General features: G+C 47.4%; 2 protein-coding genes across 2 annotated transcripts in view; one reads left to right on the forward strand and one right to left on the reverse strand.

Moving 5' to 3' along the window:
• SAPCD2 (suppressor APC domain containing 2) overlaps nt 1–6,752 on the reverse strand; it is a 7,436-nt gene extending 684 nt beyond the window's left edge. The window contains exons 1-4 of the mRNA XM_015426494.1: nt 6,128–6,752; nt 5,034–5,170; nt 777–923; nt 5–29 (exon numbers count right to left, since the gene is read on the reverse strand). Coding sequence (XP_015281980.1) covers nt 5–29; nt 777–923; nt 5,034–5,170; nt 6,128–6,752 — 934 coding nt within the window. The remainder of the gene's footprint in view (nt 1–4; nt 30–776; nt 924–5,033; nt 5,171–6,127) is intronic.
• A 6,704-nt stretch (nt 6,753–13,456) lies between these two features.
• UAP1L1 (UDP-N-acetylglucosamine pyrophosphorylase 1 like 1) lies at nt 13,457–25,882 on the forward strand. Its single transcript, XM_015426495.1, has 9 exons — nt 13,457–14,195; nt 16,077–16,281; nt 17,221–17,396; nt 19,337–19,509; nt 20,818–21,011; nt 22,912–23,052; nt 24,203–24,388; nt 24,824–24,890; nt 25,793–25,882. Exons 1-9 carry the CDS (start codon nt 13,898–13,900, stop codon nt 25,880–25,882), a joined length of 1,530 nt encoding a protein of 509 aa, XP_015281981.1. The 5' UTR covers nt 13,457–13,897.
• The last annotated feature ends 1,918 nt before the right edge of the window (nt 25,883–27,800 follow it).

Below are 27,800 nucleotides of genomic sequence, written 5' to 3' on the forward strand. Positions count from 1 at the left end.
TGGCCGGGACTGCCTTCAGCAAGCAAGCCCTGGGGGAGAAGAGAGGGGGGGGGGGAACAATGAGGTAACAACGTTACCAGGGCTGTAGGAAGGCCCCAGTTCCACTGGACTGTTGCGCATCCCTTTGCTCCTTCCCTGTGACCAGCAAAAGCAGAACCAATGAGGAATAATAAATCAAGCACATTTGCTCAATGTACGTAACACACAACTTATGCAGGTCACAGAGTCTGGGACAGGAGACGCTTCGAGGCATGAGCCGGGCTGCCCGACTGGATGCTTCTTTCCCCTTGGCGGGTGTGTGTGTGTGCCACTCCTGTCCCAGCATACCTCCTTTCCCCCTTCTCAGGGGCGTCTTCAACATTCTGCAGCTGAACTCGTGCAGGATTGGCTGTAGCCAAAGAAGTCTGTCTCCTGCTCCTAGACTTTGCTCTTTGGCCAGCCCAAGCCTCTCCCTGCCTTCTTTTTTCAAAAGTAGGGGACTGGGGTTAGTGCTCCAGCAGGTATTGGCCCCCGGTGAACCTACAATGGCCGCACCAAATAACAAAACAAAGCAGCACCAGCACCCTGTTGGCTTTCTGCAGGTAGCTCTCCCCAGCAGAAACAGGGAGAGTTCTAAGGGCATGCCACACCCTAACGGGCCTTCAAGCTCCACCCACGCTGGAGTAGGGAGCTGCTTGCCAAACCATGAGGAGGTAAGTCAAAGGGCAGCAAATCCCTTGCAAGCTACTCCTACTTGCAGGAAACACCCCAAACAAGGCAGCAGCCTTTTTACTCACACTGTGAACTTTGCTTTTGCCCAGCTGCTTCTGGCGTCCTTGCAGGACGTGGATCTCCTGGTGGTACCACTCCCGGGCCTGCTCTACCATCTCCAGCCCTTGCAGCAGAAAATCCTTCTCTTTTTCTAACTCCTTCATTTGCTGCAGCTGCCAAGACACAAAGCCAAAGATGTTCCAGGTGTCCGCCCACAGTCACATCACAGAAGCAACACCGTGTTCATGTGCGTGTCCAAGGAGACAGTTTGCCTCCTACTTCCTTACGTGTTCTCAACCCCAGAATAATTCCCAAGGTCAAAAGCCTCTTGGAGACTCCATTATCTCAGGCCTGGGCTGACTTCTCACTCGTTACCTCCTGGGGATTTGGGGGTCAGCGACCCAACGATGTTCCTTTATCTTTTTTTTAGATCAAACGTCTTGTCCCTGTTGCTCTAGATTAAGAGAACCAAAGCTAAAACATATGAACAGCCCATCTCCCTCAACCTGAAACTCATGTCCCCCCCCTAAAGAGCTCGGGAGGGGGCAACCCTCTGGCCTGTGCACAACTCCCCACTGCTCCTCACGGCTGGAGAATCTGAGCCAGGCAGATGACAAAAGCAACAGTACGGGGAACGAGTATCTCTGAGCACGTTCAGAGTGGCTTCCCCGCACTACAGCCTCCACATATAGGGCAAAGCTCTCAAGCTGGAGCTTGGTTCTCAAGCGGACATGAGCTTCAGCACCTACTTGTAAGATGATGGGGCTCCTATACCTTTATGAATGACTCAAAAGTTAAAGCAAGCACAGCTGGCCCTGTTATGGTGAGAGAAAATGCAGGGGATACAAGTCAGGGTTCTTAACAATGAGTGGCTTTATTGCCTTCAAACATGTATCTGTTGCTTATAAAACTCCACGGGGCACCCTGCATATTTTCATTCAATAAAAGAATGTGCAAGGTTTTCCCCCCAATTAAATGTGTCCACAGCAGTGGATCATTAAAGCATACTCTAAATATTAAATTAGGTACCACCGAAAAACAGTACAGCGGCAAACAAACATCACAGTCAAAATAATCGCAGCAGGAAATCCTCGCCGGCATGCCAAAACAAAATGAAAATCGTCAGAAACTGAAGAGGACTGAGATCTTCCATCAAAATCAGAACAGAAAACAAAGACCCAGAACCAGAATGTGCTGCCAAATCAGAATGAAACACAGACATGTACACCCCTTTGTTTGGCATATGAATGCCGGAAGCAAAGGTGCAAAGCTATGTCCCAGGGAAGTGTTCCAGTGGTGTCACTGAAAAGCTCCCAATTTCTGCTCACCACCCACCCAAACTCTGTTGGAACACAGAGAAGGAGTACCAAAGACGATCTTCATGCACAAGAAAGTTCATAAGGGAAGAGACATAAAATCTATTTGTGCACACATGTATATTCATATGACACAACAGGAACCAGGATTCAGAAAGGAGAAGACTCAGTCAAAAGGAAAGAAGCCCAACCAACTGTCCATTTCCTTCAAAGGTCTATGGGGGAAGACAGTCTTCTTGACTGAACCTAGTTAGTTGTGACCTCCAAATGCAGAAAGGCCAACAAATTGAGATTTTTAGGTTGGTGTGGCTTCAAACTACAGTTTGTAGCTGATCTCTTAACCACAAATGTGTACTAATTAGGTTTTTTTATGGCATCTGAATTTACAGACCACCTGGCCACAGAGACGGCAGCATAGGGAGGGTGTCCTCCATGTTGGGAAGGAGGCAAGAAGTAGGAAACAAAACCTTGGGGTTTATACATAAATCGGGATTTGTTACTTAAATCTTGTGCAGTAGAAAAGAGCAAGAGTCCAGTAGCACCTTAAAGACTAACAAAATATGTGGCAGGATAGGAGCTTTTGTGAGTCAGTGCTCACTTCTTCATTGCTCACTTCTACATCTTGTGGAATAGTTTCATAAACAACCTGCATTTTCACACACACTAAATAATGCACTTTCAATCCACTTCCAACTGGATTTGACTGTGTGAAATGGCAACATCCACTTGCAAACAGTTGCCAAAGTGGACTGAAACGGCATTATTTCACACGTGTGAAAGCGCAATGTCTGGAGCTCCAGCCTTTAATCACTGCAGATCTTATTTCAACAATGTGCCCACCTTTTGAAATGTCATTGGTGAAAGACTTTCACTAGTCCCCTGGCAACCAAGTGGGCTAGAAGCTTGGATTAAAACAAACTCAAGAAAACCCAAAAGCAGAAAGTCCCGTGAAGCTGAATGTTCTGTGGCCATCACCACAATGAGCTGTTCCCTGTAGACCCACAATGTACACACAGATCCGAGTATATTCAGTAGTCTCTCTTTTTAAAAGTTAGCCACAGAAATAGATCTGTCACATTTTTACTATTCCCTTCCTCCAAGGAGCTCAGGGCAACAACCACAGGTCTCCCTTCCTCTGTTTTGTCGTCACAGCAACCATGCAAGTTAGGCTGAGAAAGTCTGATGGGCTCAAGACCCGTGAGTTTCATAACTAAGCGCAGATCTGAAGAATCCAAATCTCCCTCGCTCCAGTCCAAAACTCCAACCACCATGCCACCCGGGCTGTCAACCCATAGCTCATTTTGGTTCTCTACTCTTCTGCTTACCACTTTCCTATCCCTTTGCCCCAAAGTATACATGAACCCTCACATCTCCTCCTAAGTCCAGAATTAAATTCCCACAACACCACCCTTGCATGCCCGACCCACAGAAGGACGTACCCAGAGGAAAAACTTGAGTGCTTTGCGGCTGTGCAGGCTGTTGGTCAGAGGCACAAAGAAGGTGCTGTATGTCGCAAGGACCCCCATCCAGCTCCCTTGGCCATCCACTACCAAATGACCTCCCTGGGCTCCTCCCGGCCAGGGCTGGCCAGTTACCATGGCAATGGGAGAAAAGGCCAGCATCCCGCCATTGGTTTCTGCACTCAGGGAGCAGACAGAGGGCATCGTGTCTGCAACTGATCGAAGATCCTGGGGTGTGGGAGGAGGAGGCAGCGGCACAGAGGATATAGAGAGATGGGGAGAGCAGCTTGTGCCCACTAGGGAGGGAGGGAGGGAGGGAGGGAGGGGGAAAGAGGCCACCTGAACGAACCAATTCCAGCAAAAGGCCACATCCCAGCTGCAGCAAGCCACAAGAGACCCCACTAGGCCGATCAATCCGGATCAGTGAGGGATGAGTGAGTAAGCCTGCTGTTAGCCGAGAGCAAACACGCAGAAACACACTAATGGAGTGAGAAATAAATTCCACATTGCAGAGGGGAAGAGAAGCGAGAGACACACATTCTGCGATAAAGAAAGGCCTGGGTTTCTTTTATTCAGGGTTAAATACCCATTTAGAACACACCAAAATGAACTGACCCAAATTAATCTAATTAAGTTTATCCCATTCCAGTTTAATCCCGGTCGGCTATAAAGTCAACCCCAAAGGTGATCTCAAAGTCCAGCTGGGAAAATGCCCAGTCTTGGACTTTGGCAAGTCTTAAGTGGAAGGGAGTTCCACAGTTTTGAGGTAGCCACTTGGCATACCTTTGCCAGCAATGCATTCAGCACACTGGTGGGCGTGTTGGGCAGAACAAAGAGACGGCAAAGAGCGTGTCCATAGAAAAAGTTATTTGGAGTCCAGAAATTAGCTAAGCTTACGACACTGCTGTGAGGAAGGATTTGCACGTGCTTGTCTATCACCCAATGTCATTGCTCCACAATTGAATGTCAGAATCGTAAATGATCAGTTGTTTTTATGCCCTAGACTAGTATACAAAGAAATACATGATTGGTACCAGAGGTGAATCCATAGTCTGTCACAACACATACAATAAGGATACCTGCCGGAGGAGCTTGGTGCGAGGGCTATCTTCCTAACCACGCTGTGCTAGTCTGAACACACCTTGCCCTGTAAAAGATACCCACAATCCATTTTAAACCCAGATTAGGCAACTGGCGCCAAAGGGGGCTTTGAGTTTACGTATCTCCAACAGCAGCCGCCTGCCACAGCACATGGCAAAACTGCTTTTCAAACAGAGGGGATTTTCAAAAGCATGTTTATGCAACATGGCACAAGGGGCTGGGGTCTGAAGTGGGGAGGGGGAAATCAGAAGTGCACCAAGTGTAGTCCAAATGTTTCGGCAGACTTGACACAGTCTGTAGGTCCCAGCTGACATTTATGCCACGAAACAGGAAGAAAGTGCAATTAGATTTTCCCATCCCTGGTGTTAAAACACCTTCTAGGCGTTGGGCCGAGGGGCCTCCCTACCATGCCATAGTCCACGCCATTGGTGAGGGTGTGTCTCCTGTGTCCACAGCGGCCCCGCTGCTGCTGCTGTCTTCGGGCCTCCCCCAGACCCTTAGAGGCACTCTCGTTTTGTGACGGCTTCCGGCCAATATCTCCTGCTGTGGACGGACAGCAAATTAGAGATGTTATAAGCATTCAAAGGCTGTGGTCACACACACTAAATAATCCACTTTCACTGCACTTTCCAACTGGATTTTACTTTGTGAGCTGCCAAAATCCAGTTGGGAAGCACATTGAAAGTGGATTGAAGGTGGTGTGTGACTGCAGCCAAAGAGAAGTAATCTAGTTAAGGTGGTCTTGGGAATGAACCGCGAATGTGCTGAGAAAGAACCTTTAGGGATCTCACTGTTTCCACTTATGGCTCCCCCCCCCAACTAGGGTTGCCAGCTCTGGGTTGGAAAATACCTGGAGACTTTGGGGGTGGATCCAGGAGAGGGTGGGGTTTGGGGAGGGGCGGGGCGGGGCCTCAGCATGGTACAATGCCATAGAGTCCACCCTTCAAAGCAGCCATTTTCTCCAGGGGAGCTGATCTCTGCCAGCTGCCACTCAGTTGTAAAAGCAGGAGATCTCCAGGCCCCACCTGGAGGCTGGCAACCCTACTCCCCACTCCACTCATCAGTCTGTTTCTCAGATTAATTCCAGAATGAACAGACTACTTGTTTTGATGCCTGCATTACACCCAAGGGAAATGTAAGAGTCTTCACGCGCTGAACCCGTTGAACTGTCAGCAAGAACCCTCAGGACAGGTATTCCTAAAACTCATCTCCTCTATAAAAGGAGAGGTTCTGATGTGTTTAATTCTGGAGGATTAATTTCCATCCCACATTTCCTATACGGAGGGAAAAAAACACCCCATTTTTGTGAAGTAGGATAGGCTGAGAGAGAACAATCGACCCAAGGACTGGCTCCAATGTATGGAGGTGACTCTGAACTTGCTCGCCGATAGTAAGAAATAACTATGCCGCGTCATTAGAAGCTGGTTTTAGGTGTTCAGGACTCTCCCGGGGCTGAGCCTCGTTCCCTGTTCAGTATCGCCTCCTCTCTCCCTCACTCACCCTCTCTCTTGCATTGGATCGGTTCCACCCGAGAGTGGGGGATCTTTTCCAGGCTTCGAGAAGCGCCTCCGCCTCTTCCCAATCCGTTCTCTGCAACGGGAGCTTTGCCTTCCTCTCTGAGTCCTGGGCCCTTGCTGTTGCAACCGATCGCCGGACTGGGGTTTTTGTCCGAGGTGAGCAGAGACGCTCGCAATCCCAGCACAAACCTCTCGAAGGTGAGGTAGCCGCTGGCCGGGGCGGCTCGGCGTAGCCCTTCTAAGACACCCCGCGGCAACTCCCTGGCCTCGGTTCCTTGTTGGAGCCAGCGGGACTCGATCTCCCGCAGGTGCACATAGCCCCTCCGGCGATCATCTAGGATGTCGAAGAGGGTCCGCAAACTTTGTAAGAAAGCCTTTGGCAGCCCCTCGGTGCTGCAAGGCGGCTCCTCTGGGAGCAGCGAGCGCCCATCACCCCCGCGCTCCGGCGCCATGGAAGCCAGCACGGCGCACGACTCCCTCGTCTCCTGGGGAAAGTTCCGAATATTGTTACACAGAATTCCGACTCCAAAAGTTTTCCGAACGTTCCAAAGGATGAATGGGACCTCCCTTTGTGACGTCAGCCCTATTTGCATCCTCTTCTCCCTCATAGGCTGGCGCGAGAGAGCCCTCCAAACGGATTGGCCGAGGGACTAGCGAGCCGGTTTGATTTTTCCCGGGGTGGTTGTTGCCATACCGAGTAGAAAGAGGGTTTTTGTTGGGCTCAAGCTCTGGGCAAAGAAGCTGAAGGGGCCCTGCGCTCCCCCAGGCCCGGCTGGGCCTGCTTGATTCCTCCCTCCACTTCACTGCCATGGCAACGGGTAAATGGAATAAATTCAGAATTGACCAGTTAGATTACTTTTTCACATAAATTGCCTTATAGAACTCATGGTCACAAGCTGTAGCAAAGGCAACTTTAATTTATAGAAGTTTCAGATGGGAAAATGGCAGATTCACTGAATCCCTTAGGATAGTTCTGCAAGGCCAGCTGCCCCTTACCAGAGATCCAGGAGTGCACTGGGGGAAGGTGAATTCACCATCACATCCCTATCCAAGCTCTATGTCTCCACTTGTATTTCCCCTGTGCTCAGAAGACCGCTTGATTTGATCTTCGCAGGGTTACAGTGGACTGGATTACTGCTATAGCAGTTCCATGGTCGGACCACCATGCCCTGAGGGCCCGAGTGAATATGTCACCCCAATCCTGTTTGGGTGACTAGCGTATTTTGGCTTGCCAGCGGAGCCAAATGGGACCCACTGCGGCTTCAGATGGCTCTCCGGGATCCATTGCCCCCTGGTGGCTCGCTGGATGAGCTAGTCGAGGACTGGCATGGCCGACTCTTGGCGGCCATTGATGAGATCGCTCCCAGACGCCCTCTACGCCCTTGTTCAAAGCTGGCTCCATGGTATACCCAGGAGTTGAGGCTGATGAAATGAAGGCTCAGACAGCTAGAGAGACAGTGGCAGCGTGCTCGCGACGAGGCGACAAGAGCATCCTATCGGATGTTTATGAGGTCGTATGAGATGGCGGTCAAGGCTGCGAAGAGGGAGTTCTATGCAGCCACGGCTGCGTCTGCAAGCTCACGGCCGGCACAATTGTATAGAACAATTCGGTCTTTAACAATTCTGCCACAGGGCAGACAAAAAGCTAGGGAATTGGACATAGGCTGTGAGGCTTTTCCGAGCTATTTTGCAGACAAAGTCCTGTTGCTCCGCTGCGACCTCCTGGCCACACTTGAGACAGTGAGTGAACTTGAGGCTCCATGCACGTCTTCTGGTCCCATTCTGGATTATTTCAGTCCGCTCAGCCTAGAGGAAGTTGACAGACTGATCTCAACGGTACACCCAAGGACATGCAGCCTTGATCTGTGCCCCTCCTGGCTAATTAAAGCAGGCCACGAGGGGTTTCGAGGCACCCTTAGGGACATTATCAACAAGTCCATCTCTGAGGGGCTGTTCCCAGGGACTCTCAAGGAAGCAATGGTCCGCCCTCTCCTAAAAAACCCATCTCTGGACCCATCAGAATTGGCCAACTATTGGCCAGTCTCCAATTTGTCCTATTTGGGTAAATTAATAGAGAGGGCGGTGGCGATACAGTTGCAGAGCTTTCTGGATGACACTTCCACGCTGGATCCCTTCCAGTCTGGCTTCCGCCCAGGTCACAGGACAGAGACAGCACTAGTCGCCCTCACAGACGACCTCCGGAGGCATCTGGATTGGGGTGGGACGGCGGTGCTGCTGTTGTTGGACCTGTCGGTGGCGTTCGACACGGTCGATCATCAGTTGCTCGCCCACCGCCTCGCTGACGTGGGGGTTCAGGGACTTGCCTTGCAATGGCTTGTCTCCTTTCTCCAGGGTCGGGGACAAAGGGTGGCACTTGGGGAGAAGCTGTCCCGAAGGCACCCACTAATTTGTGAGGTGCCACAAGGGGCAGTACTCTTCCCGATGCTATTTAACATCTATATGTGCCCCCTTGCTCAGATTGCCCAGAGGCATGGGCTAGGCTAGGGTGTCACCAATATGTGGATGACACCCAGCTCTATCTGTTGTTGGGCGGTCAGTCTGGCTCTACCCCGGAAGATCTGGACCAGGCATTGCAGGACGTAGCGGGATGGCTTAGACTTCGAATCTGACAAAGATGGAAGTCCTATGCCTGAATCAGAGCGGTCTAGGGTTAGGGGTCCCTCTACCGGCCTTTGGTGGGGCGCCATTGGTGCCAGCGCCGAGGATCAGGAGTTTGGGAGTGCTCCTGGATGCTTCCCTGACAATGGAGGCCCAGGTAGCAGCCGCTGCCAAGACAGCCTTTTACCATCTCCGGCTGATTAGGCAGTTGGTCCCCTTCCTCGAACGCAATGATCTGGTTTCAGTGATCCATGCTATGGTCACCTCGAGGTTGGGCTACTGCAATGCTCTCTACATGGGGCTGCCCTTGGGGCAACTCTGGAAGCTGCAGTTAGTGCAAAATGCAGCAGCCAGGCTGCTGATGGGCCTCCCCATGCGGGAGCACATCCAGCCTGTGCTAAAGTCGCTGCACTGGCTGCCAATAGCATTCCGGATCTGCTTCAAGGTGCTGGTTTTGACCTTTAAAGCCCTTTATGGTCAGGGGCCTGCCTACCTGAGGGACCGCTTTTCCCCACATGTTCCCCAGAGAGCACTGCGATCTGGAACACAAAACTGCCTCCCCCCCCGGGCCTAGGGACGTCAGGTTGGCGTCGACTAGGACCAGGGCGTTTTCCCTGGTGGTGCCGACGCTCTGGAATGAGCTCCCCAGCGAGATCAGGGCCCTGCGGGACCTCCAGCAATTTTGCAGGGCTGTGAAAACAGAACTTTTTCGCCAGGCATTTCAGTAGGAACTACATTCTATTGGCTGAGCTGCACCTGCACTTTATTATATGACACCGCCATACTTTAATAGTTTTAACTGGTTTTACTGTATTTATTGTTGTACTGAGTCGAGTTACTTTATATATCTACCTATGTTTGTTTTATAATTGTATGTAAGCCTCCCTGAGCCGCTTCGGTGGGAGGGCGGGATAGAAGTCAAATGAATAAATAAATAAATAAATAAATAAAATATACACATCTAGGAGAGTTGTTTTGTTTCTGAAAGGTTGCTTCTATTTGGCTTTGAAACTCAGCATTTTAAAATTAAAATTTTCTCTTTCCTCCTTTCATCTCTTAATCCATATTTGTGTGATTTTAATTTGTAAAGCAAATTATAATTTTAAAACATGAAACCGCTTTCACTTCCCAAAAGTAGTGAGTTGTTGCTCAATAACTTCCTCCTGTCCTTTGTGTACTTTCAGGTGGGCAGTCGTGTTGGTCTGGAGCAGAAGAACAAAGTCTGAGTCCAGTGGCAACTTTATGATCAACAAAATTTTATTCTGGGTATGCGCTTCTATGTCAAACACTTATACCCAGAATAAAACTTTGCTGGTCTTAAAGGTGCCACTGGACTCAAATTTTGTGTGCTTTGTACATCAAAGTCAAGCTTTATTACAGACTTGAGCATCCCTGAGTGGGTTGGGGACTTCTGACTCCCACTTTAGGGCATCCACGGCATGGCCTTGAAAATCCAGACTCCTGGCCACTCATCATGACTCAGATGTACCTTGAACCACTGGGGTCTGGAAAGCAGCAGAGCCACACAGCTAATTCACTTATGGATCAAATGACAGATGTGAATGTTTAGCAGGCAGAATTTGCTGCTGCATCAGTGAATGCCTTCACCCCAGTGATCTTCCAGGTGCAGGGGAAAGAGTGAGGGACTGCATGGGTGGTGAAAATGGAGCAGGCCACACAGATGGGTCTCAGTCATCCCTGCAGAGCTCCCTTTCAAACAGGGAGGGGGAGCTTGTACTTTAAAGAGGTTAAAGAAAGACTTCTCTTGTGCCCAGTGTGGAACAGGGCCTTCTGCTGCCCTCCTTCCTAGCCAATGTCCATCTTTCCTTATCAGAGAATTGTCCTTTAATCTAAAAACAACAGCACTATCTTTCTTATAAGGGCCACCTAAAAGTCACTAAATGTCGAGCTTGTGCATTTCCCAGAAGTCATCTTCAAGCTGGAGATTCTGTACAAAGTGTACGGAGAGAAAAACGTGTTTCAGAGTATGATGGAGCAAAGCCTGCAGTTTGCAATCACCTTGGAACAGAGACTGGAAGGAATTGTAGAGTATTGTAAAAGAGGTTTCAGGCTACTGGGACAAAGGGGTCTGGAATGCCCATTCAGTGTTCGAACAGGTAAAAGCCAGGTGTCATTCAGATTTGTCTCCAGTGTTAACTGTAACACAAGGCAAGAGCAGAGGCTGGAAAATATAGTTGTCGATACTAAGAATGCTGGAGAATAATTTTACGTGGTGTACCCGGTGAACAGTCAATAGGAGCCAAATTTGGATGGGTGTTTCCTAGTGGTTGGAGAACATATAAAACTCCCCCCCCCCAATAATCAAAAATTCCCACTGTTAAATAGTAGTAGAGCATCCACTTCCAGTTGTGGAGTCCTTTTCTTGGATTCACAGATCTTGGGGAGGGGCTGTGGCTCAGTGGCAGCACATCGGCTTGGTTCAATCCCTGGTATTTGCTAGATAATGTACGACGGCTGCAATTGTCAAAACGCTTTCCTGTTAGTAAGCTCCATTTAATAAAACTGGTCTTACTTATGAGTAGACCTGCTTAGGATTGCTCCCATGTGAAAGACCTGCTGCTAGGTGTTTCCCCCTGATATTTAAAGCTCTTCATGGTCTGGGAGCCTCAGATTTGAAAGACAGTCTTTCTCCTTAAGACTCCTTCACACACCCACATGATTCACACTCCTTCTTTAAAAGAGGCGAGATCTATGACTGCCGGGGCTAGAATACCTTCTGTGGTGGCCAGCTGAAGTCAGGGCTGCCTTGTCTCTCGTCCAGTTCAGGCTGCATAGTAAGGTATCTTGTTTAAACAGGCCTTATCATATATGGTGGAGATGCGAGAAGGTTTGCAAGTTTTGGAAAATGATAAAACAGATAATATTAGAGATAACTGAAATAGATTTGAAGTTAGAACCAGAAGTGTATTTACTTAATATGTTACCGGATGGGATTAAACATAACGATCAAGGTGTGATATTATATGTCCTCACGGTATCCAAAATACTTGTAGCTAAAGCTTGGAAATCAGATAAAATTCCAAGTAGAGAAGAATTAACAATGAAAATTTTGGAAATAAAAGAAATGGACAAGTTAAATATGATACTAGCAGGGAAGGAAGAAAGTATATTCCAAAAAAGATGGCAAAAGTTAGATAGATGGATGGGGGAAAATGTGTAACGTAAACTCCAAAAGTATGTAAATGATTATGTTATGTATGCTTTATACAATGGAAAATGATAAATAAACTATATAAAAAAAATAAACAGGCCTTTTCCTGAGTTATTTCTAACACTGCATGGTGTGTTGTGAGTGCGGGGCAGAGGGGTGAGATATGCTGTGACTGTTATGGTGATGGAAGGGCACAGTGGCATCTCTGTGATTAGGAAAATGTGCGAAAGGTGCTCTGCTCTGGATAGAGAGCATCCTTTTACAACTGACAGGGAAAACGTGCTAACTCTTTGATGTGTTAACGCATCTTGACTGGATGGTCCATGTTCTGATGGGCTTGAGCCTCAGGACCTGGCACCCAGACTGACTAGGGCCCCAGGAGTCCACATGGGGAGGGGTCCGAAAAGGAGAGCTGTCCCTTTGTTTAGTCATTGAGGGAGTTGTTGGTCGATCCTTTTGGGGCTGATTCACCTGTGTGTGTTGGCAATGAAGGATGACAGAGGGGAGTGATGCTAAAGATGTTTGCAGATGCACCTGGGAGTATCACGCAACTAACAAAGGCCAGGTATACCATGGATTATAGGTACCCAGTTAGTTACTTTCCTTTTGTTTATTTTGCTTAGTGCACCTAGATCTGCCCTTGTAGCACCCTGAGTCTGTGCCTTGTTGAAATAAAATTGTTCCACTAGAGAGTCTGAATGTTTCCTTACCCATCCATCTTGGCTACTTGGCATGCTAAAGTGATACTCCACTGTGGCATCAGCCTATCCTGTGAGGGGGGCCCCCTGAATTTTACCCAGGATGGTGGCAGCAAATAGGAAAGGGAGACAGGACCGTGGCTGGTCTTCCTCACATGGTGAAGGTGTTCGCGTTATTGTTTTTAATCTGTCAGGTTTCTGATCAGTTTTAAGTTTTATTATTAACCACTTTGAGCAGCAAGAAACAGCAGCATAGACATACAGTAAAGAAATGCCGCCTCTTAACATATTGGATGTAATATCCTGCCTTCCATCATGGAACTTGGGGGGAGGGGTCTCCTAAGAATCTCGGATGATCCAGACCCAAATCAGCTTAGCCCTCAGAGCTTAATTGTCCAATTTCCTAAATCAGGAAAACAAAGTGTATTGTATGCTTGTGTAACTCCAAAACCGCTGAGAGTTCCACCTGTGCACCCTCAGTGTGCCACTGCACTGCAATTCAGCAAATGCTGGGCTTTGAAAGGGGTACTTGGTTGCCGCCTAAAACCCACACAGGGAAACTTCATGAAAACAAAGCAGCCAGGCTTCCTCAACTACCTTGTCCCCATTCGAATTCAGCGATGGGGGGGGGGGGCAGTAAGGGTGCCCTCCCTTCCCCAAATTCAGTTCTGATCAGTGAGACGCATGTGCCCAAGGAGACTGTAGCTACTTGTCTGGAGACGATCCAAACATCAACTGCTTCAGAGCCTAGGACAGTTTTACCTCAGCTCCACGCCTATCCACCCCCACCCCGTTTTTTAAAAAAGTTTTCCGGGCACGTCGCAAGGGGACAAGAGCTGTCTTTGAGTCCTGGCGGAAAACAGGATGTTGGAAGGGGGCGTTTCACCCGTCGGAGGCGAGCTGTGCAGCGGCCGTTTCTCCGTCCTTTTCTCCGCCCTCCACCTTCTGCTTTTCCCGCAGCTCGGTGGCATCCCTCCCCCTTTCTTCAGTGACTCTTGGCCTGGCTGATTGGACGGAGGCAGTTCGGGGGGCAGGAGGAGGGCAAGGTGGGAAGGGAGGACGGAAAAATCACATTCCTGCCGCCGCCGCCGCCGCCGCCGGCGGGACTCCAGGCAGAAGGGGAAGTCAGCGGCCCACGCGCGCTCCCGAGCAAAGTTGCATCCGCTGGCAGGCGCGCAGCTCCCGGAAAAGTCGACTTTGCACGCTTGCATCGATTCCGCTTTACTGGGGGAACTGCAGGCAGCGGCCAGTGGAGGACAGGGCCATGGGGCCCTCGGAAGAGGAGATCCGGAGGCGCCTGGAGCGCGTCGGCCAGGCTCACCTGCTGCGCTTTTGGGCCGAGCTGGAACCGGCCCAGCGGAACTCTCTCTGGGAAACGCTGGTGCAGCTGGACGCCGACGAGCTGGACAAGCACTGCAAGCGGGCGGCGGAGGCCTGCGCTCGGGAGCAAGGAGGGCGGGGCCAAGTCAGGCTGAACGGCGATCTGGAGCCCATCCCGGCCGAGTTCTTGGGCAGCGTCTGCAGGAGCGACCGGGCGACGCTGGAGAGGTGGGAGGAAGAAGGTAGGGGATGGCGCCCTCTCGCTGCTTGGCGTTGCAGGGCTGAAAGCCCGGGAGTGCTGAATCGACTTCCCATGGACAGAGGCAGCCGGTCTCCAATGCCAGATCCATACTAGGGCAGAGCGGCTTAATTTGGTGTGTGTGTTTATTAAAATTTTATATCCCAGATTTCCACTGAAGAGCTTTGAAGGCACAAGTTTTGGAAAACAGAATCTACTAAAACGGTAACAAAGACGTGAAACAGCAAAGAAATAATTTAAAACAATGAGCAGTTTCAGTAATAGCGACCGGGACTAAAACCCCGCTCAACTTTATGCCAGTTCATACCAGACCGGACCTGCTTACTTTCTCCTTTGACTCACCTAGAGGAGGAGGGGAACTCGAGGCTTCTAATTGCCACCGTCGAAAGAATTCCATTGGGCCATCAAGCCTCTCCCATTGTTTTCAGTGGGCAATCCTGTAATTCCTTTGAGCACATCCCGCTTCAAGAGCACCTACCCAAACCATGTTATTGTTTTTGACATGTCTCTACTCAAAAGGGGCGTCACGGGTATATCTGGAGGGGACTACAGCTGCTTTTCGATATATGCAAGTTGGGCATACAGATTCTGGGCCTTGGGGATTCTGGCCAATGTATTTTTTTTTTTCTTAAAAGAAAGAATTGTAAAATATTGTTAATCAACTGCCTCTTCTTTGACGCCAGTCACATATCTCCCAAAGTCTAGAATACCCCTGTGGCAGCTTCTTTTTCATTCTGGTGCCCTTTGGGAGCAAGGCCAGAGAGGGGGGGGGGGCTCCTTGCCTTTCTAGCTCTGGAGCAGGTGGGGGCAGACCAACATCACTCACATCCTTCTAAACCTGCTGGCTTCAATGGGTGTAAGTTCTTAAATCCAGGCCTCCTGGTTTTAAATAGGTCTCCAGTCCTGGATTCAAGACTCCAACATTGCACCCCAATACCATTGTCACTGCACAGCATTCCCAACACGATCCCAAATATATGTGTTGAGCTAAGTGAAAGCATTGGCCATTTGCCCATTCAAAAGACATTTGTTCAGTTGGCAAGTCAAATATTCTTAGTTATTTTTAAAGCATTAATTTTATTCAAACAAAAACGATACATTATTCATCAACGCATTCATACTTATCCTAATTTCAAACACAAATCAGTAGTTTTTGTGAAGTATGGAAATGGATTAGAAACTTGTGATGAATTATTGTAAAACTTCCGAAAATACCTGGTAAGGGTTCTATAAATGCCATTCTACCATTAGAGGCAGAACTGGCCTTGAATCCTCCCTGCTTGGCTCTCAGGCTATGGAGCCCCGTTCACGTAGCGGTGATGAACTTGTGTTAATTCTCATGTTACAATAAGTGCATGTACAGCTGAATATGTGGTAGATACCCCACATTTATCTGCATACTAGCACCCAGTTTCATATGTGAAGGGAGTGCATGGTGGCTCTTTCTTACAAACAGATGTATGCCTGCTTAGGATGTATGTGTGTTCACTGTAACATGTGAACAGGGCTACAGGGAGCAAGTTCTGTTAGGCAGCTATAGAATCTCTGCAGGAGAATTCTTAGTACTCTTACCAAACTACAAGTCCCAGGCTTCTTTGGAGGAAGCCATGATGCATCTGCCTGGGATACAAACTACGATAAACTAAGCTAGGTGTGTAACGTAGTTCTGCCTTGTAGGCTGGCATTTAGCCCAGGGATGTGTTCAGCAGAAAACAGTGCTTTTGAGCTTGTGCAGCATGTACTATCTTTTTGTTGCAGCATGGAGAAATAACATTCACCTTCAACTCTCAGCTTCTGCTTCCTTTCCTGAAGCTGTCCAAGGTTTCTTTCAGCCCTGAGTTGGTCTTTCTCTGCCCCCCTCCAGGGCTCCGTCAGATCTCTCAGGACAAGGTGGCAGTGCTCCTTCTGGCTGGGGGACAAGGAACGCGCCTGGGGGTGTCCTATCCCAAGGGCATGTATGATGTGGGGCTGCCCAGCCACAAGACCCTTTATCAGATCCAGGCAGAGAGGATTCGCAGAGTTGAGCAGCTGGCTGGCAAGCGTTTTGGCACACAGTGCATCATCCCATGGTGGGTAGCCTGATTCTCGGGCCTATTAAATGTTTCTCCCAGCAATTGGAAACTACTCTCTGAAGTTATGGGGTGATGCTCCAGAGCTCTGCTTTGCTTCCAGACCAATGGAAATATCTAAAGGGCATCTAACGGCATGGAATACATTAAAAGCTGTTCACAAGGATGATTTGCTTAGAGGCTGGAATCTATAAAGAGCTATACCGAAGGTTAAAATAAGGAGGTCTTTGCCTTGAACAGCTTGCACATAAAGGAAGCAATGGGTGAAAGGAGGGTTCAGGGAAAAAGAGTTTGCTGGTGGTCTGCTTTGGCATCAAAGGTATTCTCATGGGGATGGGGAGGAACCAGGGCTTAGTGTTAGAACATTTGCTTTGCCTGCAGAAGGTCCATGGTTCAATCCCAGGCACCTCCAGTTAAAGGAGCTCTGTTAGCAGGGGATGGGAAAAGAGCTTTTTCTGCCTGGGACCCTGGAGAGCCACTGTCAGTTTGTCTGTACAGAGTTTGATGGATTAATGTTCACATTCAGTAGAAAGCAGCTTCATACGAGTAGGGCCATAGCTCAGTGGTTGAGTGCTGTCTTTACATGCAGAAGGTCCTTGACATCTCTGTTTAAAAGGGTCCCAGGTAACAATTGACAGGAAAGGCATCCTTGTGCCCAAGATTCTGGGGAGCCACTGCCATTTACAGTAAACAGCACTTGGTTGGACGGGCCAGTGGTCTGACTTGGTATAAGGCAGTTTCATGAGGCGCTCATGTATTTTTACCTGCATTTATAAAAGTGTTTAGGTTTTGCCCATCACATGTTAGGCATGCCCAGCTAGCAAAAGAAAAAAGAAAAGCTGAGCCAGAATTATGCTTGTTTGAGTTGAAAACACCTTTCTGCAAGGTGGTTAATTGTGTTGTGCCCATATGGAGGTTTTTTTCTTTCCTTCTCTGCAGGTATATTATGACAAGCGAGTTCACCCTGGGGCCAACTGAGAAGTTCTTCCGGGAGCACAACTATTTTAACCTGAAGAAGTCAAACGTCATCATGTTTGAGCAGAGGATGCTTCCTGCTGTCACGTTTGATGGGAAGGCAATCCTGGAAGAGAAGGGCAAGGTTGCCATGGCTCCAGGTATGCTGTTGTCTGTGCCACAGGTGGACCTCTTGTGCTGTAGCAGGGACTGGATGCAAACGTTCCTGAACCCTGAGAGGGCTGGTGCCTCTTGGCTTGCTCCATTCCTTCTCAGATTCCTTTGAGCGGCCCCTGTAGGAAACAGAGTTCAGAGCTGGATGAACTTCTCATCAGAGCCACTGGGACTCTTGTATGGTAAAACTTGGGCCTGGTTCTCATAGACAGTGGTTGGGTTGAGCTGCTAGAGTCTGGGCTGTGTCACTTGGAGGTTCATGTGATTAAATGTTTTTCAGTACAAACACACGCCTGTACTTAGAACAATGGCACGTTAGGAGGAAAGTGAGGACCATTTTTGACATCTACCTCGCTATTTCCAAGTGTCTTTGTTGTGCGGAGAAGCATTTCATTGCAGGAGCCTCCGCCTGCAGTCTGAAGTGGGACAATCCTGATGTCCTCTTCATCTGCTGCTTGTGAGAAGTACAGCTCAGAGAGTGTGGCCTTGCTCAGGTTCTTGTCTGTGTGCACACATGACTGGCGACTTGCCGCTCAATTGCCTGCAGTCATTTTGGAAAACCGGATGGTGATGGTAACAACAGCACGGGGCTTGCTGCTTAGCCCCCTCCTATAGACACCTGCCTTTCCACGTCACTGGTTCTCATGGGGGAATCTTCTTTTGCTTAATGTGGCTTTTGGTGCAGTAAGACATTGTTGGATTCCATCCTGGTTCTTCATGTGTTGTAGGGGAAGGACGCATTGCTTGCTTTGTGACCAGTAGAAAACTGTCCTCCTTCTTTACCATGTGAAGAAGGGAAAAACCTGCATGAATGTGACAGACATTCTGCCATTACTGGACGCTAACCAGGGATAGTGTGATTAAAGAGATCCATTTCTTGATGATATCAGGAATAAGTTTCTTTTGCTGATTCTGCAGACAGTCTCCTGAGTCTATTGTGAACTGCTTGTCTTGTGCACAATGAGAACGCTCCCACTGCTCCTCTAGTTGTAGAGCCAGGCTGCAGTTAAGCACAGAAGGAAAATAATGATTGGGGCTACTCTTCATTGATGGTTTTCCTTCCCTGCTTCTTCTTCTTCTTTTTGAAACCCCCAAGAGGGTATTTTTATTATTTTTCATAAGACTATTCGCTACAACGAAAAATAATGGAAGGGGGACTACATCCCTGCTGCTTCTTAATACTTTCTAAATTGCCCTGTGATGCAGGCAGGTTTTTCTTTTGTGTATATTGCTCTGTTCTGCCTGTACTTTGCCAGTTTGGTGCGGTGGTTAAGTGCGCGGACTCTAATCTGGGAGAGCCGGGTTTGATTCCCCACTCCTCCACTTGCAGCTGCTGGATGACTTTGGGCAAGCCGTAGTTCTGACAAGAGCAGTCCTTGAAAGGGCAGTTCTGGAAAGAGCTCTCTCAGCCTCACCTACCTCACAGGGTGTCTGTTGTGGGGAGGGGAAGGGAAAGGAGTTTGTAAGCCGCTCTGAGACTCCGAGTGAAGGGCAGGGTATAAATCCAATCTCCTCCTCCTCCTCCTCCTCATCATCTTAGGGGGAAAAAGCCTCAGAGGCATGTTCACTTGGAGTGTGAGCTCATGGCTTTGCAATTTACATGACAGAAGGAATTTCTCCCCTCCCTCTCAGACTTCTGGCAAGCTGCCTGTCCTTTTTATTTTATTTTTGGTACCATATGTATATTATCCTTTTATGTTAATAATGTTGTAAAAGTTGTAAAACCACTTTGGAGATTGGTGACATCATGGGTACTAGTCAAGAGGTACTATTCACAGGTGGCCCTCAGTCCTGCAGAAGGATAGAGATGTTGGTGCTGAATAAAGCAAGGCCACTTCCAGACTAGCTCTACAAATGTTATGTTTGTCTTAACCCTTATGTGGATAGATAAAGGTGACAATGGTTCTATATTCCTTGCGTCTCACAGATGGCAATGGTGGTTTGTACCGTGCTCTGGTGGACAACAAGATCCTGGAAGACCTGGATCAGCGTGGCATTCAGTACATCCATGTATATTGTGTGGACAACATCCTTGTCAAAATGGCAGATCCGGTCTTCATTGGCTTCTGTGTCTCTAAAGGGGCCGATTGCGGTGCTAAGGTGAAGGGGGCCGAACTGTCTTGGGAAGTTGTATGTGAGGGGATACCCTGAAACTCATTAATAAGGAGGGCTTGGGACTGGAATAGCTGGAGGCTTTGCGGGGACGGGATCTTCCATTCTGTTAGCGGTGAGAGCCAAATAATTGTGGATTAAAATATCTGTTCTTTAGTTCGGTCCTTCTGTGCTATTTTTTCGGGAGCCTTGGAGGTTCTCTGCAAACATTTTCCACTGAATTGTCTCTGCTGAGCCATTATTGGGGTCCGTGTTATGTTATTTTTTAAAATATCCCCCTATTCTTCCTTCAAAGCAGCTTACAAAAATCTATGGTCCTGTTTTGCTTTTTGCTCAGTGGTTTAAAAAGAAAACCACCCCATCTGTTGACAGGCCGTTGCCTGTGAGGAGTCACAGGAGTGGGGAAGGGAAGAGAGCCCCTCTTGGGATACTATACCCTTGAGCAGGCCAATTTTGTTTTTCTCTTGCTGGGTGCCCAGAAGTAACTCTTGGTGGGGGGGATTTGAAACTCAGCGTTCTGTGGTCAGTCGTCAGGCCCTTTGAGGAAGCTCTGGATAATTTACAGTTCTTTTTTCCTGTATACTTGGGGAAGTGGATTCCTGTGGAACTTATACCCTGTCTGTGGGAGGTGTGGTTTTTCTGCCGTTAGGACTGGCATGATTTATTTTCTGTACGATTAAATATGGTAGGGATAATGATTATGCATAATAGCTTGTGTGCGTGATTTGTTTTTCTCTCTCTCTAAACATCTGCAAAAGAGTTATGTGCAATTTAAAAGTCTGCTTATGTATTAATTTTATTGTATGTAGGTTAGATCACTCGAGGCTACTAAAGACATGAATTCATGTATTTGATGCAAGGTGGCAGCTGGGGAGGGGGCCGCTCTTGGGGCTTCAAAATAGTTGCCTTGGTTTTGTTCACAGTAATGGATCTCTGTGTGCTTCAAAAGTCTATGAACTTGGCATCCAGGACAGAACATCTTGAGGATGGGGTATATTTTTTCCTCCCTTTAAAAATGGAAAATGAATTTTTGGCCTTTGTAGAAGTGATGGCAGAAAAGCTAAGGAACTGGGGGGTGGGGGTATGTCTTTAGTACTTTGCACAACTTCTTGTCTTTCTGTGTGGTTTGCACAATGGTTCTCATAAGCTAAAGAATTTCATACACAGTAAGGAAACATTTGCACACTTGAAGTTGGCAAGTTTTGTTCACTTTGACATAAAGACGTAGCCATCCTGCATCTTAGGCCATCCCTTCTTCCCCAAGTTCCTGATCCGGTGTCAATCCTATCTTTGCAGGTAGTGGAGAAAGCCTACCCCACGGAGCCTGTTGGGGTGGTGTGTCGTGTGGATGGAGTGTGTCAGGTGGTGGAATACAGCGAGATCACCTTGGAAAGTGCCCAGATGCGGAACCCCGATGGTCACTTGACGTTCAGCGCCGGTAATATCTGCAATCACTTCTTCACCCTTGGCTTCCTTCGGGAGATAGCAGAGTAAGTCCTGTGGTGCCCACCTGTCCTGGGGTGTGTATGTGTTCCTGATGGATAACTTCAGGGCTTAGGAAGCGGAGAATATGGATTTGAAAGGGACACAAAACTTGGCAGGAACTGCAGTGTTACAAAAGACTGGATTCGGAAAGAGCTTGGCACCTCAGGTCAAGTTTTGCAAGTTGTGTAGCGGCATATTTGAGATTTCAGTCCTTTGGTTAGAAGCCTGTTGCTGTAACAGGGAGGGAGGGCTGTCAGGGTTGGAAGAGGGCAACTTAAACAACTTGTTAGCTATTATATGAAGAAAACATAATGCACTGATTCCAGATCCTTATGATGAACAATGCAGTCTAGATAAATTTAGATGCAGAAAGTTTCTCTGTATGTCTCTCCAATGTCAAAATAAAGACATTTTCTGTGGCTGTTGGCCAGACTTTGCAGAAGGGGAGAGATTTGACCTGGCCAGCAACTTTTATATAGGCTGTAGGACAGTCCTACATTACTACAGAAAGGAAGGTTCAGAAAGGGCTTAATTTTCTGTCTGAAAGCCATGCCTTAGGCTCTTCTGAAATTACCCCCCACCACCACTTCCTGAAACCCTTTGGCACCTTATCAAAACAGCATGCTTAGTCATTGTAAACTGTTCTGCTTATCCTAAGCAGCTAAACTGACAGTCCCAGATCAATCAGTTGTTTTGCCTGTTTTCTCGAATGGAGTGTGGCTTCCTTCTGTTTGCCTTTCTAGGCCAGTGTGCTTGAATGCTCTGCCTATGGGCACCCTTCCCACACCAGTTAATTTACCAAGGAACCCCTGCCCAGCTGCTCAAAGTGGCCCCCTCCATCATGTTCCCTCCAAGCTGTGGAGTCTTGTGAGCAAAATTTCTACTTTGTGAGCTACTGGCATTAAAATTGTGAGCGAGCAATTTGGCTACTGCATAAATTAATTTGCTCTGGAGCATTCCTTCCTGAGCTAAAACAAAAATGTGTGAGCTGGAGGCTAAAAAACTGTGCACTAGCTCACACTAACTCAACTTAGAGGGAACACTGGCAGAGCTGCAGGTTCTAGGAGCCCTGTGCAAAATGCCTTTCAGTGTACTTCACACACACACACACACACACACACACACACACACACACACACACACACACTTTCCCCTCTGACAGGAGGATTATGGCTCTTTTCAGTCCTTCCAGCAATGATGGGGCTTATGGGAGAGAAGATGACTCACACTCAGCTGCCAAAAGTCACGCTCAGCTGTCCGCAGCTGCGGGGCGATTCACATGGGGAGGCAGTGGCCTGTGGCTCCCTCCCTTGTGCTGAGTCAGCCCTCCAAGATACTAGCAGGGCTTAGAGGAGGATGAGAGTGGCCTCTTGCAGTGCTGCAGCAGGAAATGGGAGATTGGCTGCCTGCTGGGAGTGGATGGGACCTGCCTAGGGTTGCTTGCTCCAGGTTGGGAAATACCTGGAGATTTGGGGGGTGGAGCCTCAGGAGGTCATGGAGTCCACTTTCCACAGCAGTCATTTTCTCCAGGTGAACTGACCGCTGTTGCCTGGAGATCAGTTGTAATAGTGGGAGATCTCCAGCAACCTCCTGGAGGTTGGCAACCATAGGCCAGCAAAGGATAGGGAGTCTGTTAGGCCATCCATGCCAGCTCTTGGCCCTGTGTTCAGGCATGTTGCAGAAGGTTACAAAACAAACTCTCTGTTCTCGAGTCCCGTGGGGCTTCAGCCAGTCTCAGAATGTGGCTGCCTTATCTCTGCATGTTGGAGGGGAAGATGGGAAACGGCAAGCACAGTAGCTTCGTTGAGAATACTCACCTGGAGTCGCTTGTACTGTGGAAACCTCAGCATGTTGAGGGGGACGGGGCTCACTTTTGCTCACGGTTCCATTCTTCCACCTCACTAGGAAATTCGAACCCCAGCTGAAGCACCACGTGGCGATCAAGAAGGTGCCATTTGTTGACGAGGAGGGCAATCTGGTAAAGCCTCTAAAACCCAACGGGATAAAGCTGGAGAAGTTTGTGTTTGATGTGTTCCAGTTTTCTAAGTTAGTGGCAGACCTCTCTCCCTCTCTCTCCCTCCATTTCTTTTTCCTTCCTCTGTATCCAGGCGAGCCTGATCTCATCAGATCTCAGAAGCTAAGCAGGGCCAGCACCAGTCAGTATTTGGATGGGAGACCATGAAGGAATTACCAGGGTTATGATGCAAAGGCAGGAAATGGCAAACAATCGCTGAACATCTCTTGCATCAAAAATGCTACGGGGTCACCATGAGTCAGCTGTGACCTGACGGCAACAACAAAAAAAGTTCTTTGATAGGAGAGATTGAATTAGCTGGCACCTTTTCGGACAGGTAGTAGCTGGAAAGAATGGCTTCTGATAACTGATGATAACTTGCGTCTCTCAGTTAATCAATGCGTTAGATAACTTATTTCTCTGAATTTAAAACTAGAGGAACGCTCAGACCTCCCTCAAAAAAACTTTTGCTTTGCAAAACAATAAAGATATTATTCCCCACTCGCTCTTTTCCTTTGTGATCTGGAGGAGTCTTCCGGTTGGAAGGAAGCCCGTTCAGAGCTGTGGCTCATGGAGAGACTGGCATCTTCTTCAGAGGGTACATAACTTGGTTGTGTGGCTCTGTTGGGGGGGTCATTCAATGCACCAGTTGTACTTGATACAAAGACAAAATTACCTTGGAGAGGCAGCTCTTCTGTAGATGGGTGTTTGGGCTTCAATTAATTTAACTAATCATGGCATGTGGCTTGGAAATTAGCTGAATATATTGAGGCATAAAATTCTTTAGTTAAATATTTTAGCATCCACCTTCCTCAGTGGAACATTTAAAAATTTTTTTAAGCCTATGTCTGTTTTCCCTACTTTGTTTTCTGTTTTCCGTCACTTGCATTTTTCACTGTCTGCATCCCATTAGAACCCAGAGTCTCTTCAGATTCAGACCTCTCAAGTTGTCTCTTGGAACATCAATCTGGCTAGGAAGAAATCAATGGATGAAGCCCAAACCAGTTGCTGCCAAGGAGGTGGGGTAGGGGAAGGCCCAAGATCAGGAATGGCAACCTTCCTTTCTGATCTCCCCACTTCTGTTTCTGTGTCTATCCTGTATCAATGTTTTCTCCCTCTTCTGAAGCATGTCGTTGACTTTCGGCAGCCAGTTTTAAGCCTCTGCGTTCTCCCCATTGATAGGAATTTTGTGGCCTTTGAAGTCCCAAGAGAAGACGAATTCTCCCCACTGAAAAATGCAGACACTGCCGACAAAGATACGCCCACCACGGCACGGCAGGCACTCCTGTCCCAACACTACCGCTGGGCTGTGAAGGCTGGAGCAACATTTGTTGATGCCAATGGCCAAAGAATACCTGAGAAACACAGGTAGGTGGGGATGCTTCTCCTGTCCCCCCCCCCCCAAAAAAAAACCCCCACAAACCAGTGGCATTCTGCAAACTGTTGTTTGGAGAAGCAATTTTGGAGCAGGAGGACTGGAAAACTGCAGTCTCCAGTGCTAAATGTTTGCAGTATGATTTGTAGCTTCTGAGACCTGGTCTTATGCTTTGGGGGAGGAGGAAAGAAGCTTCACAGGTGTGAATACAGCAACTGATTTCTAAAGCAAAAGGGGCTGGAGCTTGAAGCTTGCCGAGGTGTTTCCCTTTCTGACCCAGAATCTCTTTCTCTCAATCCCAGATATGTATGGGCTTCTTGTGGTTACTCCAACACTGAGGGAAAGGCACTCTGCACATGCTATATGGCTTCTGTTTTGTTGTACACATATCTGCAGAGAAGCATTAACTGCATTTTTCTCTCTTTCAGTTTATCAGGAGATGAAGAGTCACCAGTTGTATGTGAGATTTCGCCTCTAGTCTCTTACTTTGGGGAGGTGAGAGTAGATATTTTTATAGACCATGTTAAGGTTTATGTGCTTGACTTGTAAGGGAAATTAACCATGTACTTTTTAACTGGCTTAGAAATACAGGCGCAGTTGGTGTGGATCCCTGAAATTTCCTGAAGATTTCGTTATGCTCCTACCAAACAGAGAACATCATTAGAAACTTTAAAAACTTTAGAACATCAAAAAAATAATTGTTTAAAATGTTTATATTAAAAGCATAGTTGATTAGAATTGTATTATTAAAAGTTGGTCACATCTTTTGCTACAAAAGCATGTCTTTCTGCTTTTCACCTACCCCCCAATGAATGGAGAGAGGGTTGAAAAATAACATGGAAAACAAATGAAAGAAGCACGATTCATTATGTGAATGAGAATGCTGATAGATAAAGGAATGTTTTTTAATTTGTATCCCTGGTGGTCTGGTTTAATGATGTCAGAGAAAAGGGAGAAAGTCAGGATAGATCAGGATATCAGTCAAACAGATCTTGCAACAGAAGAGACTTGTATGGGCAGGTCATTTCTTTCTGCAGTGTTGCCATTAATTATTGTTGGTCCAGTGGCAAGTGGTTTTGGGGAAAACCCAGGCAGGTGAGTTTAAGTGGTCAGAAGGGAATCTGGAGTTACGAAACATCATTGAAGTTCTGCAGCTAAAAACGTTTCCCACTGAATCAGATTAAATTTCAAAAACAGTAGGGAATAGTAATCAATATTATAGAAATATTAATATCTTGATAGGAAAATGAATTTGTTTTACACATCCTTACTTAATTCTGAGAGGAGGTATAGGGGTTGGACTGCTGATCAGTGACCACGGTAGAACTAAGGGAGTGCTTCCAAAATGATTTCCATAATTTATCTTTCCCTGTTTTACTTTTTTCTTTTCTTTTTAGGGTCTAGAGACATACCTGAAAGCAAAAAATCTTCAGTCACCTTTTCTTCTGGATGAAGAAGCCGTGAAATTCATGGCACAGCATGAATGAAGGAGACCTCTTTCAGGAGATAAACTTTGGCAACCTTCTTTATCTGGGGAGTTGCTTATTTTCAAGTTTCTTTCATATAATTCTTAACTTTATGTCTTATGGAAGCAGTGCTTCAGTGGCAGATGCTAGGAATTCTATGGTCAATAATATAGAGCCAGACTCTTATTATATTTTTTGTAGGGCTAAAAACTAGCATAATTACCTCACTGTGTTTTGTATCGGGATGTGAAGTTCTGTATTTCTGTCCCTGGTTGCTAAATAACCAGAAGCTGTGATAATAAAACTGGAAATGCCAACTGAGATAGAAGCCATAGTGGAAGACTTGCAGTGGCATAATTGGAGAGGGCTGTGATGGAGTGTGCCCTATTCTGACATTTCAGACCAGCTCCCTATAAGTCTGAAGAAGGCACTGGAGAACACCACCCCTAGCCTGTGAGGAGGTGCCGTCGTCTCAAAGAGGGCTGTTCGCCTAAAGCCCCTGGAGGTCCATGTCTAACTTGCATTGCTGGCCTGATCTGCACCCTGACTGATGAGGAGGCTTTAGTTAAATTTTGGCTGGTGAAGAACTGCCTAGGGACCAACAGGGTTGGCACCCATCCTGTCTGCACACAACCACCAAGAAGCGTTTTGGTGCTCTTTTGCCTGAACATAATTTTTTCTTTTCCTAAATCTTGAAGCTGTGTTCTTTGTAGCTCCTTGGGGAAGGGCCATTTACCCTGAAGATGCTGCATGTGCAGGAGGGGGAAGGAAGAGAAATACTCATACCTGCTTGGCACCTGATACCTTAAAGTGATTGTGGCAGAACGTGCCTCCTCTGGCTTGCAGGCCCTGTTCCGCCCTGCCCTCATAGGTTTTTCTCAACATCTGGAGAGGCTTTTATTCCACTCTCAGGGTAGCCTGCCACCACCACCACCTGACCTTTATAAGGTATTGCCCGCTGGGGAGGGTTAGGACTCCCAGCTTCCCTTCCAAGTTCTGAGGCCTTGCCTCTGTGTCTCCCGCTGCCCAGCGCCTGGTCACCACAGGGACAGATTACTGCCTTGCGCGTCCCTGGAGGACTAGCCGCTTGCCAACTGCTTGCCTTCCTCCTGGTGCTCCTTTTCAAAACAGCATGTCCAAGACGGTGGAGGTCTATGTGGTACAGAGAACCACTACCAGCACCCAGAGTTACAAAGTATTCATTAAGAAGAAGAACTGGCCTGATTTGTATACTTCGTGCAGTCTGAGCACATTTTCATGATTGTATGTAGCTTAATCTGTTTTGTATGTTTTTGCCTGTGTAAGGAGCCTAAAATAATCCCAGCTATTAAAATACAATTCAGCCACTTCTGAGATTTCAGCAGGCATAGCTTATATATTTTCAAACTATTTTAACATGAACAAGAAATGAAAGGTGATGAGTTAGAAGAGGCTAAGAAAATTCTGCACCCTCTGTCATCTTCTGAATAATGACTTCTGCTGGTGAGAAGCAAAGCAACAAATCTATTTCCATTGTGCATGTGTAATTTGATTCTTAGAAGAAAGTTGATCAAAATTCAGGATTCAGGTTTCTGAAATATCAAGAACTGGCCGTTTGTATACAATTTTCATTCCTTTTCGTATAGACTAGAAACGTACTTTTACATTTATAAAATGTTATCCAGAGTGATGTGAGATTTCCACTACCCTTGCCTTGGTCTGAATGTGTTTTTGCTTTTGCAGATGGCTACATCTGGGTTTTTCAAGGAGGGGTTTCCTTTAAATCAATTTAGAGTGGGGAGGGCAGTATATAAATCTAATAAAATAAATAAATAAAAAGGAGGCCGTAGTCTGGATTTTCTACTGTATTAAATTGCAGTGATCAGAGATTACATGGAGCTTCTTAAATATTGGAATATCTTTGATTTCATTACATTATGCCACTCACTTTGAAATATGT

The sequence above is a fragment of the Gekko japonicus genome, unplaced genomic scaffold (assembly GCF_001447785.1).
Source record: "Gekko japonicus isolate JY-2015 unplaced genomic scaffold, Gekko_japonicus_V1.1 scaffold1195, whole genome shotgun sequence".
Lineage (NCBI taxonomy): Eukaryota > Metazoa > Chordata > Lepidosauria > Squamata > Gekkonidae > Gekko > Gekko japonicus.

Bases quoted from the DNA above. Each gene is read 5' to 3' on its own strand.
- UAP1L1 (XM_015426495.1), top strand. From the start codon at position 13,898: ATGGGGCCCTCGGAAGAGGAGATCCGGAGGCGCCTGGAGCGCGTCGGC. The intron at 14,196-16,076 runs GTAGGGGATGGC...GCCCCCCTCCAG, and splicing joins GGAGAGGTGGGAGGAAGAAG to GGCTCCGTCAGATCTCTCAG. The intron at 16,282-17,220 runs GTGGGTAGCCTG...CCTTCTCTGCAG, and splicing joins ACACAGTGCATCATCCCATG to GTATATTATGACAAGCGAGT.